At 49.6% G+C, this 14359-nt stretch overlaps 2 protein-coding genes across 2 annotated transcripts in view; one reads left to right on the forward strand and one right to left on the reverse strand.

The window, feature by feature from the left end:
• Positions 1-2034, reverse strand: part of CELF3 (CUGBP Elav-like family member 3) — a 28131-nt gene extending 26097 nt beyond the window's left edge. Inside the window, 1 exon segment of the mRNA XM_070951047.1 lies at positions 1890-2034. Within this exon segment, the coding sequence (XP_070807148.1) occupies positions 1890-2034 (145 nt within the window).
• Positions 2035-8543: 6509 nt separating this feature from the next.
• On the forward strand, positions 8544-13141 carry RIIAD1 (regulatory subunit of type II PKA R-subunit domain containing 1). The gene is made up of 4 exons (XM_070951124.1): positions 8544-8627; positions 9890-9966; positions 11580-11626; positions 13068-13141. Exons 1-4 carry the CDS (start codon positions 8544-8546, stop codon positions 13139-13141), a joined length of 282 nt encoding a protein of 93 aa, XP_070807225.1.
• The last annotated feature ends 1218 nt before the right edge of the window (positions 13142-14359 follow it).

Raw genomic sequence — 14359 nt, forward strand, 5'->3', positions numbered from 1 at the left:
TTCCTTTAGTACCGTGGTGTTAATTAGATTTTATTCTTAGCTGACTTGGCTCTGGGGAATTGCGTCTTGCTTTTGGCTCCTTTGAAATCAGGGGGATGTTTACAAACCAATGCAGATTATCCTGGTGTTGAAGGGGAGAAAATCCTTCCTTCCTTCCCTATTCCTTCCTCTCTCCCTCCTCTATCTATTTCTTCCCTTCCTTCCTTCCTTCCTTTCCTTCCCCCTCCTTCCCTTCCTATCCTTCTCCCTCTCTTCCTATCCTTCTCTGTTCCTTCATTCCTTCCTATCCTTCTCTATTCCTTCCTTTCCTATTCCTTCTTTCCTTTTTATCCTTCTATTCCTCCCTCCCTCCCTTCGCCCTCCCTCCCTCTCTATCCTTCTCCCTTCCTTCCTTCCTTCTCCTTCCCTTCCTATCCTTCTCTATTCTTTCCTTCCTCCCTTCCTTCTCCCTCTCTTCCTCCCTATCCTTCTCTATTCTTTTTCCTTCTCCCTTCCTATCCTTTTCCCTTCCTTCCTTCCTTTCTTCCTATCCTTCTCTCTTCCTTCCTTCCCCTATTCCTTCCTTCCTTCTCCTCCCTCCCTATCCTTCTCTACCCTTTTCTTCCTTCCTTCCTTCCCTCCCTCCATTTCTTATTTTCCTTCCTTCTTCCTCCCTCCCTCCCTCCTTCCTATCCTTCTCTATCCTTTCTTTCCTTCCTTCTTTCCTTCTTCCCTCCCTCCCCTCGTCCAAATATCAAAGTTTGAGATGCTTTCCCCAACACCCACTGAGTGCCCACCCCCCACCCCCCGGTCTCCCCAATTCCCACCCCCCATCTCCAGAGAGCCAAGCCAAACTCACGTCCCCTCCTGGAGTTACGGCGGGCAGGCCAAGCCGCTCTCGGGCAGCTCCAGGGGAGCATCGGGCATGCCAGCCAAAGGCGGGCTGGCGGGCAGGCAGGCAGCCTTCCCTTTCGGAAGCCAAAAAAGCAGCCGGAGCTGAGTCAATCTTGGCGTCTTTCGCTTTGGAAAGCCTGGCGAGGCAGGTTCCCCCAGCGCCAAGGCCAGGCTGGGCTAAAAATACCCCCGATATTTCCTCTTTGTTCCCTCAAGAGCGCCGGCAGCCTTGCCAGGCCCCCCAACGGCCTCCCGTGACCATCTCCTCCTCCTCCCCCCCCTGGGCATCGGTGCCCCAGACTCTCTCCCGGGCCAGACGAGCCTCGGTCTAATCCCAGCTTGTTTTCATCTCCGACAAACCACAGACCAACCTTGCGCCTGGCACAAAAAAACCAACGCTCCATCGACCCCCCCCCAAACCCCTTGCCCGGGGGTCCCGCCAGCCTGCTTAACCAAGGCACCTTTCTAACCCCCCCTTCCAAGCCCCCCCACCCCACCCCTGCTTCTAACCCCCCCCCACCCCATCCCTGATCGCAGCGCCCCCCCCTTGTTTGCACCTTCCCAACTCTTTGCAAGCCTCCCTCCCCCTCTTTTTTTAACGGGGCCCTCTCGGCTTCTGCCATGCCCTGCGAAGGAGGGAAGGAAGGAAGGAAAGGAGGAGAGGAGAGGAGGGGGGGTCCTTCCCCCCCCACTTTCTAATTCATGCAAATCTCCCAGCTCAGTCTCCTGCCATCTGCTGTGCCCCCCCCCACCCCGTCGGCCGCAACCCAACACCCACCCACCCACGCCTCCCCCATCGCTTCTCTCCCCCCACCCAGCTGAGTTCCACGGCCTCCCTCCTACCTGGGAAGGGAGGCCCCATAGATTTATGGGGGACACCCCCCACTCTTTTAAAGGTCTTTGGAGTTAGGGGGGTGTCGGTGCCCTCCCGTCCGCCCCCCCAACCAACCAGCCATCCTCGACTCCCCCCCACCACCGATTTCTCTCTCTCTCTCCCCCCCCCCCCGTCTCCTTACCTTTGTGCATGCCGGTGTATTTATCTTTGATGACTGTCAATTCGTAGATTTTCCCAAATTGTTCGAAAATCGGCCTCAGGTCCTTCTCGTCTAAATTCCGAGGGATTTGTCCAATGAAAAGTTTGATAGCATCCGGTTCCTTCATTGGTCCAAAAGGCGCAGAACCCGGAGCGGAGCCTCAAATTCGGAAACGCGGCGCCCCCCTTCCCCCCCTCCTCAATAACAGCGATGGGGTTTAAAAAAAAAGACAAAAAAAAACAAAAAACCAGAATAATCAGGAGAATTTAAGCGCAAAAAAGGATTTGCCCAATAAAAGAAAAAGGAAATTGGCAGCGGGAGACAAAAGAAGATGAAAGGCGACGGGCAGTTTCGGAGTGGGGGGGGGTTGGGGAGTTGGGGGGGGAGAAACAGGAGGTGGGGGGGGGAAAGAGCCCCTCCGGTCTGGATTTAATTGAATGGCATGTCCGCTTTTTTTTTTTCTCCCCCCCTTCCCGCCGAGCTTCCTTCGCCAGGAAAACAAAAAACAAAAAATTAGATTCGGCTTTTCAAAAAAAATAAGAATAAAATAAGAATAAGAATAATAAAGGGAATGCAATCGTGTCTCTTTTGCTGGTTATTTATTTGGTCCTCTTTTCCTTTCCCGACGGCCGCTTAAAACCCGGAGTTGCAAAGGCAAAGGCGGCCCCTCTTCCTCACGAGTTTTCGCTCCGACCCCTCATCCTGACGCTTCGGGGGTGGGGGTTGGGGGTGGGGGGCCTGCGATGGCCAAGCCGGGAGGAAGAGGAGGAGGAGGAGGAAGGTGGGAGGGGGGGAAAATAGTGCCCTTAAATGAAGTTTTAATGGATCAACTTTTGTTGGCTGGAGGCTTCGCGGTGGTTAATCCTCACCTCCGTCTGTCTCTTGTCTTCTTTTCTTTTCTTTCCTTCTTTCTTCTTCTTTCTTTCCTTCTTTCTTCTTCTTCTTCTTGGGGCTGGGTTTTTCTCCGGGGTCCCCCCACCGCCTTCTCGGGCCCCCTTCTTCTCTGGGCTTTTTCCCGCCCCCCCCCAACCCTCCTGAAGCTCAGGTCCGGCAGTGTGGGGCAGGTCGGAGTCGCCTCCTCCGCTTCTCCAGCCCTTTTTTCCCTTCCACCCCAACGCAGCCTTCAACCCGGGCAGCTCTTCTCCCTTGGACTAATAACCGTGTCACAGTTAGGGACGGGCCACAAAGTGCCAACTCGGGAGAAAAACGCACAAGGCTGCCAGACCGGCTGTTTTCTCCTCTTCCCCTGCAAGATCCGGGGGGGGGGGGGAAGGGGAGGGGAAGGGGAAGGGAGGGGAAGAGGATGACAGCTAAATCCTCGATTTACCACAGTTCATTTAGTGACCGTTCAAAGTTACGACGGCTCTGGGAAAAAGGGGATTTAGGAACGACTTGAAGCATGTGCACAATGACGGGGATCGAAATTCGGACACTTGGCCAGTGCTCCGTATTTATGACGGTCGCAGAATCTCCCGGGCTCACGTGATCAAAATTCGGACACTTGGCCAGTGGTTCATAGTTATGACGGTCACAGAATCTCCCAGGCTCAGAATCGGTCGCACCCGATCTCCCAGGTGATCAAAATTCGGACACTTGGTCAGTGGTTCCTATTTATGACGGTCGCAAAAGGGGAATCTTGAGATCCAGGGTCACTGTGAGCGTCATAAATACGAGTCCGTGGCCAAGCGTCTGAATTTTGAGCAGGCGATCAAGGGGATGATGCAACAGTCGTGTGAAAATTGGTCGTAGGAGACCTTTTTTCAGTGCTTTGAATGGATATGAAACACTGCAATATTGTATATATTTTATATTATATATAAATATAATATTTTCTATAATATTTTAAACATTGGAAGCTGCCCAGAGTTACCCTATGATCAGATGGGCAGAAAATGAAATTTAACCAAGTGAGCAGTAAATAAATTAAGATTTGAACATGGCTTCCAGCACAGGGCTAGGCAATGTTGACGAAATGCAATTGCTACAGGTATTTTTCAGGTCCGGGAGTGATTTTACTGCATTTTAAAAAAAACTTCAGATCCTGGCCTGGAAATCCCATCCTGGCTAGCAAGAATTAAACACAGGTCGTGGATTCAGACAGCCCAGAATTTGAATCAAAAAGGGTTTTTTTTTTTAGCAGTGATGCCAGTCAAAGAAGAATATTGTTTTTTTTAGCCTTTGGCAGGAATGTACACCTAAGATTGGAAGGAATTAAAATAATGATAATAATAATAATAATACAAGACCGTCTCAAATGGTGAAAGGAAAGCCACCCAAACGACCTTAGAAAACTCCGTGGCAGCAAACAAAAATAAAAACGCCAGCTTTGTTTCACCCATCCAGGGGCCACGAAGATGCTTCGGAGAAACAACTGTGATTTCCCTTTTCTATTTATCCCAAAGGGTAGACTATCTCTGAATAGAGAAGCTCCATTGCACCATTCTGGGCGGCACAGGGCTGTCAACAAATCTCCTTGGATATTTCAATTTTTTTTTTTTAGAAAAAAACAAAACAAAACAAAACAGCCGCACCTCTAAACTAAACAGCCACCATTATTCTCCGTTTTTTGAGTCACATCAACAGCCGAGAAATTTCACTATTCTTCCCCGGAATATATAACCGAAAAAGTTTGTTTGTGGGGGTGGTGGGTGGTGATATAAATCCCTATAAATTCGAGCAAATTTCCAAGCTGCTAAATTCCCACCCTCAATTCTCGGTTGGAAGAGCAGGCGACTCAAATAAACATCTTTTCTAAATCTTTTTTAAAAAAATTTCGCCCAACTGTCTTATTTTTCCTGGCTCTCCCATTACCAATTTCAGAGGGAAAATGTTGGGGTCCAGTTTGGGGGGGAGGGGAAAGGGGTGCCCAAAATAATAATAAAAAACCCCTCGAAACTCATCACTCCCTATTTCTGCATCTCAGGCTGTTCTAAGTTGCGTTTGCGGGAGGGTTAAAACCCGACAACAATAACAACAATCACAGACTGCATTGCCACAAAATGCAAGAGAGCCTGAAATAAATATCAACCTAACCCACCCCGTCCTGTAACTTCCCTTCTTAACGCCCCCCCCTCCCCCGGTTCCTTGAACTAAAAACCCAGCCTGGGAGCCCACCAATGTGGGACTGGAAAAGGGGTCAACATTTTTGTAAATTTGGGCCTGGGACAGCCTGACCCAGAATTTTATTCTAAGGGGAAAAACAATCAGGAAACTGGAGAAAAAGGATGATTTAAACTCAAAAAGCCTTCGAGGTGACCCCTCCCCTAAAGGACACAAGGACAGGGAGGGGATGGAAGTGGTGGTGGGGGAGACCCAGAGATGGAAGGGGGGGGGTTGGAATGGAGGGGGGGAGTTGCCCCGCCCTCGCCCCCTTCTTCCCTCCTCCCCTCCCTCCTCCCCTCCCTCCCTCCTTCTTTCCTTCCTTCTCCCAGGTCGGAATTTGCAGAGAGCCCCTAAGTGCCAGCGCGGTTCCATTGTTCAGGAGCTGTCCGTGGTGCTGAAACACAGCTGGCCAGATCACAATTAGAAGAAAGCCGGGCGGAGGGAGGAGAGGTTGGGGGGGGGGAGGAAAGAGGGAAGGGGAAGGGGAAGGGAAGGGGTGGCACAGCCGCTTGCCAGCTCTGGCCTTAAAGAAGGCCTGAAGAGCGGGTCAACCCATATGCAGGTTTTCCTCCAGGCCTTCCTTTGAACCCCTTGAGTGCTTCCAGCCAGCCAGCGTGGCAAAGATGGGGTTGCATCTCTGAGCATGCACAGAGGTCTCTCCAGGCCAGGGGGGTGGGGGGTGGAAAGGAAGTCCACAAACCCAACCTCTTTCTTCTCTTTCCCCTCCCCTCCCCTCAAGACAGGACCCCCAACTTCTCAACCTCTCCATCTGTATCTATCGCCCCCCCACCCTCTCATTTCTCTATCTAGCTAGCCAACTTTCTCTACTCATCTCTCTCGCCTGCCTGCCTGCCTATTCATCCATCCATCCATCCATCCATCCATCCATCCATCCATCCATCCATCCTATCCATTCGCTCTATCGCTCTCATCTATTTTCTTTCTTTCTTTTCTTTCTTTCTATCATCTATCCACCCACCCACCCATCCTCTCTATCCATTCATCCTATCACTCTCATCTTTCTGTCTATTCTTTCTTTCCCTCTGTCCCTATCTTCCTATCTATCATCTATCTATCTATCTATCTATCTATCTATCTATCTATCTATCTATCCATTCTCTCTCTCGCATCTCCCTCTCTATTCTTTCTATCCCTATCCATCTCTCTATCCCTCTCTCTATCAACCAATTATTTATCCACCCATCCACCCATCCTCTCTCGCACATCTCCCTCTCAATTCTCTCTCTATCCCTATCCATCTATCTATCCATCTATCTGTCTGTCTGTCCGTCTGTCCGTCCGTCCATCTGTATCATCCAAATGGGTAGCCTTTTGCTTCTGCATTCCATGCAACTCAGGACTTTTAGCTGAGTGGTGAGAGGCCTTTGCTGTCCCCAGGATGACGTCTTCAGTAAACCACAGCCGAGGGGGCTTTGGCCTCCTTCCACACAGGCAGCCCCAAGCTCATTTTGCCCAGAGTTGAGAAATTGGGGATCTTCCTTCCAGGACTCGGGTTCCCACGACACCTGGCCAGCAGAGCCAACGGCAAAGGATGCTGGGAGCTGTAGTCCTGTCGCTCTCACTGAACCCTCAGGAGGCGGCAAGGCCTGCCGAGATCCTGCCCGCGATGGGCACCCGGGGACCTGAACTCCGGCGCGTGAAAGTTGGCCTGTCCCAAATGTTGGCTAAACCTCCCAACGTTAAAAGATTCATGTTCCAAGCAGCTGGCGGCCCTCAGTGCCTCTTCCTTGGAAGACCGAGATGCTGGCCGACGTAATATATATTGACATCTGTCGAGAATGCGTGCCCTGTTTGTGGATATCAGAGATGGCAGGATGATTTAAGAATCTGCTCCGTTTCCACGATGACCTCATCCCTGGAGGAGATGGGAAGGGGGACACCGTCTCCTTCCCGCCTTTGTGCAAATGCACACACACACACACACACACACACACACAGAGGTGGTGAAAATGTGCACACCGAGACAGCAGAGGCACACCCAGGGCCTAATTCTGCATCCTCCCTTTGTTTCGTGGAGTCAGGGCATTTTTTTAAGGAACTGGACATCCGGGAGCTGAGGGTTGTGGGTTATTGTAAAATAGGAGAAGGAAGGATGGAAGGAAGGAAGGAAGACAAGCAGAGGAAAGAAGAAAAAGAGAGAGAAAAGGAAAAGAGAAGGAAATTAAGAGAGAAGGGAGAAAAACAAGAAGGATGAAAGGAAGATAAGCAGAGAAAAGGAAAAGAGAAAAAAGGAAAAGAGAAGGAAATTAAAAGAGAGAAGGAAGAAAAACAGGAAGGAAGGAAGGGAAGGAGGGAGGGAGGGAGGGAGACAAGCAGAGAAAAGGAAAAGAGAAGGAAATTAAAAGAGAGAAGGAAGAAAAACAGGAAGGAAGGAAGGGAAGGAGGGAGGGAGGAAGGAAGACAAGCAGAGAAAAGGAAAAGAGAAAAAAGGAAAAGAGAAGGAAATTAAAAGAGAGGAGGAAGAAAAACAGGAAGGAAGGAAGGATGAGGGAGGGAGGGAAGAGAGAAAGAGGAAGGGAAGGAGGGAGGGAGGAAAGAACAGGAAGAAAAGCAGAAGGAAATGAAATAAATAATCCGAAAAGAAAAGAAAAGAAATAAAGAGGAGAGGAAAGAAGGAAGGAGGGAGGGAGGGAAGGAAGGGTGGAAGGAAGGCCAGAGTTTAGGTGCCTTCTCTGAATGAGGCCCTCTGCCTGTTTATTGACAAATCAACCTGGGCACCCCCCCCACTCCCCACCCCCCACCCCCCGGATATTCCTCACGCATTTATTTTGGGAGTGAGACAGGCTGGATTCTTACAAAGTGCTCTGCCCATCAAGGAAACAGGAGGCTGTGCTTGCCAAAAAAAATAAAATAAAAATAAAAATCAAATCCATTATTGGAAAACCCAGAGAAACCGAGTCCACGGCCACCTGCTTTTGTGCATCGTGGTTTCTCTTTTAACCCTGGCTTGTGGCAGAAGATATGACTGAGCGGGCCGGCCGGCCGGCTTCATTGCCAGGGCCATCCCGGTGGGCTTCGAATCCTGCCCAACACCCAGCCTGCAAAGGATCAAATCGGCCCCCTCCCCCTTTTAAGGCCTTTGTGCAAGTCACAACTGCAGGGGGTGGATTATGAGGAAGAATTCAACGGAATTGGGGTTTTTTGGGGGGGGTTTGAGGAGCCCAAATGCAACCAAACTGCACCTCAGGACTGGTTGCAGCAAAATTAATGCAATCCCCCCAACTCAATTCACACACTGCCCCATCCATGGCTTCTCTTCAAATGCCTTTGGAATTTGCTTTTTCCTTGCAAAGTCAGGTGTGGAAATTGAAAGCAGGAAAAGGGGGGGGGGGAGAGGAGATTTAAAAAAAATCAGGCAAAACATAAATGGGGGGGGGGGAAACAGGCCTGCCTCTGCGGGCAAGGCCTTGCAACCGCTAGCAACTGTCCCCATGGCAACAGCGCCAACAGCCGCTCCTGCCAGGGAGGGAGGGACGGACGGACGGACGGAAGCTGCTGCTGCCACCCAGCGAAATGGCTGATGTCACGACAGGTCTGGAAAACCTGGATGCGGGGGCCCTCTACCCCCCTCAACAGCTTCAGCTCATGACCTACAAGGTAGGGTGGTGGGGGGCAGGCCCGGAGAGGCCAAAAGGACCCCCCCTTGCTTTCCAAAGCTGAACGAAAGGATCGTCTCCGCAGCCTTGCAAAGGACCAAGCTGCCAATTTCTCTTTGCAGGGAAAATTCCAGCCCCCTCCCCGAAAAGTTTAATCTTAAAACCCCCCTCCCCACCATAAACAAAAGGAAAGAAGCTTCTTGGCTTCCTCGAGGGGGCTTTCCCCCCCAAAAAACTAGCCAGCTTCCTAAAACTAGCCGAGATCACAAAGAGACACACACACCCCACTTCCCGGATGTGCAAAACCGAGATGGCAAAATCGGACCGAGGCCGGTGCCAATCCGCGCTGAGATTTGGGGTTCAAATGTGGGTCTGCTTGAATTTAGGATTTGGTTTCTGGATTCGAGAGAGAAGAAAGTTCTGACTTTTTTTTTGTGCGTGCAGATTTAAATCCTTTCCCCCCCCTTTTCCATTCCTTCATTTTTCCTGTTACATCCGTGCAATCTTTTTCTTCCTCTTCTCCTTCCCTCTTCTCCTTTAATCTTCCTCTTCTCCTCCTTCCCTCTTCTCTTCCTTTTACTCCTCTTCCTCTTCTCCTCCTTCCCTCTTCTCCTTCTCCTCCTTTTACTCCTCTTCCTCCACTTCTCCTCCTTTCCTCTTCTCCTTCTCCTTTTACTCCTCTTCCTCCACTTCTCCTCCTTCCTTCTTCTCCTTCTCCTCCTTTTACTCCTCTTCCTCCACTTCTCCTCCTTCCCTCTTCTCCTTCTCCTCCTTTTACTCCTCTTCCTCCACTTCTCCTTCCCTCTTCTTTTACTCCTCTTCCTCTTCTCCCCTCTTCTCCTTTTACTCCTTTCTTTTACTCCTCTTCCTCCTCTTCTCCTCCTTCCCTCTTCTCCTTATATTATTATTATTTATTGTTGTTGTTATTATTATTATTATTATTGGCTGCCACAAACACACCGACACACAAAACAACAGGCAAAAAACCTAGGAAAAATCCCTGTCCGGAAAACACGCCCAGCGAGTGCCGGCGTTAGACTGCAGAATATAATTTCCTTAGGAGATCTGAAGCCTCCAATGCGGTTTTACCATTTCTATCTTCCACACAACCCTGCAGGGTAGGCTGGCTTTGTAAGGGAAGGGGAAAACCACCAAACGTGCAATTTTAGGAATATAATCGTTTCGAACCAAGCCAGGCCCGAGAGATCTTTCAAATCACTGGGACCTTTTTTGTGTCTTCCTTTTGTATCTTTTCCCCCTCAGATCAACACCAAAATTAACAATGAAAAGTATCTCCGGGCTCACACCGAAATTGAGGTTCTGCTGTCCGGATTTCTCAGGTTGGTTTCCAGGAACGAGCAAAAAGAGGATTTAAAAAAAACATTTTCTTCCTCAAGGCAGCTCACTTTTTTCTTGCTCAACTGATTACAGGTAATCCTTGATTTACAACCGTTTAGTGACCGTTTGAAGTCAACAGAATAACAAAGTAGGAAGGGACCTTGGAGGTCTTCTAGTCCAACCCTCCAAGGCCCAGAAAAAAGTGATTTATGAATGTTTCTCACATGAACTTTGCAGCATCTCCCGAGTCACGTGACCAACATTGGGCCCTGACTCATATTTATGACGGTTGCAGCATCCCAGGGGTCTCGTGATTCTCTTGTGCGACCTTCTGACCATGGGGGAAAGCCAGATTCACTTAACAACCGTGTGACTAATTTAAGAACGGTGGCGATTCACGGAACAACTGTGGCAAGAAAGGTCATAAAATGAGCCAACGCTCACTTAGCGACAGAGAATCTGGGCTCAGTTGCGGTCGTTAAGTCGAGGACAACCTGTAATAACGGATGTGCGGCTTCTCCCACTTAGTGGCCAATTCGCCACGATTCTAGAATTGAACAGATCGACGTGACTTTTCTCCTTTCCTTCCTCGGTTCAATTTAGAATAGAATTGAGATGGAAGGGACCCTGGAGGTCTTCTAGTCCAGCCCCCTGCTCAAGCAGGAGTCCCTACATCATTCCAGACAACTGACTGTCCAGTCTCTTCTTAAAAACCTCCAGCGATGGAGCATCCACAACCTCTAGTGGCAAGCAGTTCCACTGGTGAATTGTTCTGTTAGGAAGTTTCTCCTTAATTCCAGGTTGCTTCTCTCCTTGATTAATTTCCATCCATCGCTTCTTGACCTGCCTTCTGGTGCTTTGGAGAATAATTTGACCCCCCCTCTTCTTTGGGGCAGCCCCCCAAATACATGTCCCCCCCTTAATTCTTCTTTTCTCTAGACTGGCTAAATCCAAATCCTGAAGCCGTCCTTCGTACGTTTTAGTCTCCATGCTTTTGATCCTCTTAGTTTTCCAAAGTCTCGAAATCCTTTTTATTTTTTTTGGGATAGTGTGGTGACCAAAATTGGTTGCAGGATTCCAGGTGTGGCCTTACTAAGGTTTTATAAAACGGTAAATTTCTTTTAACCAACTTTTTTTTTAAAAAAAAAACAAACCTCGGTTTCTGGAGCTCTTTGCTAATTGCTTTATCGATTCCTGAACGGTGTAGTTGCAACTGTTCAGACAAAAAAAAAAGAAGGTATTTTTAATTGTTATAAATATTTCCTCGGCCGGCTGACTCTCGTAAGGCCTTTTCGGAGGGTTTTAATTTTCCCATCGAAAGCTCCGCTCGGGCCCCCAGACCCATTTTTATTTTCCTGCCGACCGCAGAACGAGGGCAGATATAAATTAAACGTTTCTCCTGGGTCTCTAATTGCCTTATCGATTCTCGATAAGGGAAGGGGGGGGTCATTTACCAATTTGACAAGGGACGAGGCCGGCCAGCCAGGGTGGGAGATTGGGGGGGGGGGAGGTGTCTTCAGGAAAAAAAAAGTCTTTGAAAATCTGTTTTTCTGTTGTTTCCCCCTCCTCCTCCTCCTCCTCCTCCTCCTCCTCTTCGCCCTTTGGTGATTTCCAGAGACGTCTTGATGAAACGTCCAGAGAATATCCGAGAATTTGCAGCAGGTGAGAATTAAAATTTATTTCAACAACACCCCATTGGGGAGATCTGGAGTGTCGGTGTCCAATCGACGCGCGTGCAAAACACAACAGCCTGGGCTGCCGATTGGCTGGGATCGGATGGGCACCGTGGAAAAAATTCTGATTTTATTTTTGGCCAGACGGCTTCGTGGCCCCCTCCAATGTTCTCCCTTCACCGCAAGGACGTCTCCTTCTGCCCGGATCAGATGCCCAACCCCGGAGCTTTAATGTGGATTATTTTGGACCCCCGATTAATCCTTCCGTCGGGAGGGATCCCTGGAGAGAGGGCCGAGCAAGCAGGGCTTAAATAAAATAAAAATAAAAAGCAAAGCAGAACCTGCTCCCAAGCTCAATAAGGTTTCAAGAAAGGGGCCTAACTCTGTTGCGATTAATTAATAATAACTTGCTGATTGTTCAGACTAAAATCAATGGCCGCTTAAATTCAACTTCTGAAGATTCTGCATCGAAAAGGATCTTGAAAGTTGATTTGGCTGTTTTAAACTTTAAACTGTTCTCCCTTTAAACTTCCTTCCTTCCCTTGTTTTTTCTTTTTTCTTCCTTCCTTCCTTCCCTACCCTCTTTTCCTTCCTTTCTTCCCATTTTTCTTTCTCTTCCTTCCTTCCTTTTTTTCTTCCCTTTGATTTTTTCTTTTCCTTCCTTTCTTCCTTTTTATTCCTTCCTTCTTCCTTCCTTCCTTCCCTTTTCTTCCATTTCCTCTTTTCCTTCCTTTCCCCATTTTTCTTTCTCTTCTTTCTCTTCCTTCCCTTTTTTCTTTCCTTCCCTTTGATTTCTTCCTTTTCCTTCCTTTCTTCCCTTTTTTATCTCTTCCTTCCTTCTTTTTTCCCTTTCTTCTCTTCTTTAAATAACATTTTCCTTGCAAGGATGTTTCTAAATCAGCACCGCCTTGCAAGAGAAATGTTTAGCTTCTAAGGATAGACAGAGCCCCGAGGGAGAATAGCGTCAGGCAGAGAGAGCCCCAGAGGCGTACGACACCATCCCCTGACCATGTGCAGAGTGCTTCCCTCTGTGGATTGCGCACCAGAGATCTGGCACACAAGAGACACACTCCCCAGGAGCAAAAGCGCAAAGCAGAGAAACCAACTAGGCTAAATAAATCCCAGATTTGCAATCGAGGGGACACACAGAATCCTAGGGCTGGGAGGGACTTTGGAGGTCATCTAGTCCAACCCTCCCTGGCCGAAAGTTCCATCCTGGACAAAGAGACGTCCAATCGTTTCTTGAAAACCTCCAGTGAGAAAAAGCTCATCCAGGGATAACACCGTCACGTCCACAGGGGGCCCCGAGTTCGAGTCGCGGTGCCAGAGGCCTTTCCCTTGCTTTGATCCACAGGATTCCCGATTCCTGTGGCCGCCTACACAGCAGGGCTGGTGTTAAACCCTGTTTCCCTCCCCATTTCACCTTCCAGACTATTTCACCAACCCGGAGCTGCCGAAAAAGATCCAGCAACAGATGATGGAGAAGCTAAACCAGGCCACTTAAGGGCCTCCTGCTTTGAAAATTTAAATAATTCCCCCCCCCTCCAATTATTATATTTCTTGGAATCTCTTTCCTTTTCATCAGTTGTTAATAAACCCACAAAATGCATGAAAATTGCTCATTTTTTCCCCACCTGGTGGGGTTTGAAACGCCAGGCAATTCCAGGCATGGTTGCATCCTGTACAGGCAGTCCTTGAACTTACAACGGTTCATTTAGTGATGGCTCAAAGCTACAGCGTCGCTGGAAAAAGTGACTTAGGGCCGCTTTTCACACTTACGACCGTTAGAGATCCCTGTGGTCAGTGATCAAAATCCAGCCAGTTGGCAACGGACTCGCATTTATGACGATTGCTGGGGGGGGTCTCGTGATCCCCGTTTGCGAACTTCTGACCAGCGAAATCAATGGGGAAATCAGATCCGCTGAACAACTGTGCCACTAACGTTAACCCCTGCAGTGAGCCGTAACACGCGGGGTGAAAAACGCACTTAACGAATGTCTCCCTTAGCAACGAGAATGTGGAGCTCCATTGCAGTCGTTAAGCCGAGGACTGTGGCTTACTAACCGCTTGTGTTAAGTTGCAAGTCAAAAGTCCGGGGGGGGAGGGGGCAAGGGGGACGACAGGAATACCCCCACCCCACGGCTGCTCCACCATCATGGAAAATGCCCCTTCGCCCCATGCCACGCGCAAAGGTGGCATTTGTGGCAGAGCCGACGGGGCAGCCAAGACAAGCAAGAGCTGGATTTGCAACGGTATGTCGGGGTTCAGAAGACCCCCGTGCCACCCTCCCCTGCAGAGGCCCCCTTTACCCAGGTCTGCAACTCACAGAACCTGCAACGGGCACCCCGATACCTAACCCCTTTTGGAAGGCTGCCTTTCCATCTCTCCTTCCTTGCAGACCCCATCAGACGACTCTTGGGAGACCCTCCCACGTCCAGGGCCGCCGTGCCCGCAGTCTCTCTTCCCCCCCCCCCCCCGCTCCCATCCCAGGCCTGGCAAGCTCTGCCGACATTATCTCAGCAGTCACCTTGATAAGGTGGGACGTCAAGCCCGCCGTAATGGATGGCTCTTCTGCAGCAAGCGCAGCTCCGCGTGAATATTCATGCCCTGCTCCGCCGGAGCATCCCGGACGGACCCCCCTCCCTTCCCCCAGCATCCTCATGTAGGGCCCTAATGAGATTGTTGGCAGCCGTCCCTCCTCTGCTCTTAAGAGCGGGGGCTG

The sequence above is a fragment of the Pituophis catenifer genome, unplaced genomic scaffold (genome assembly GCF_029215685.1).
Source record: "Pituophis catenifer annectens isolate HBS135680 unplaced genomic scaffold, rPitCat1.0.hap2 SCAF_10, whole genome shotgun sequence".
Classification (NCBI taxonomy): Eukaryota; Metazoa; Chordata; class Lepidosauria; order Squamata; family Colubridae; genus Pituophis; species Pituophis catenifer.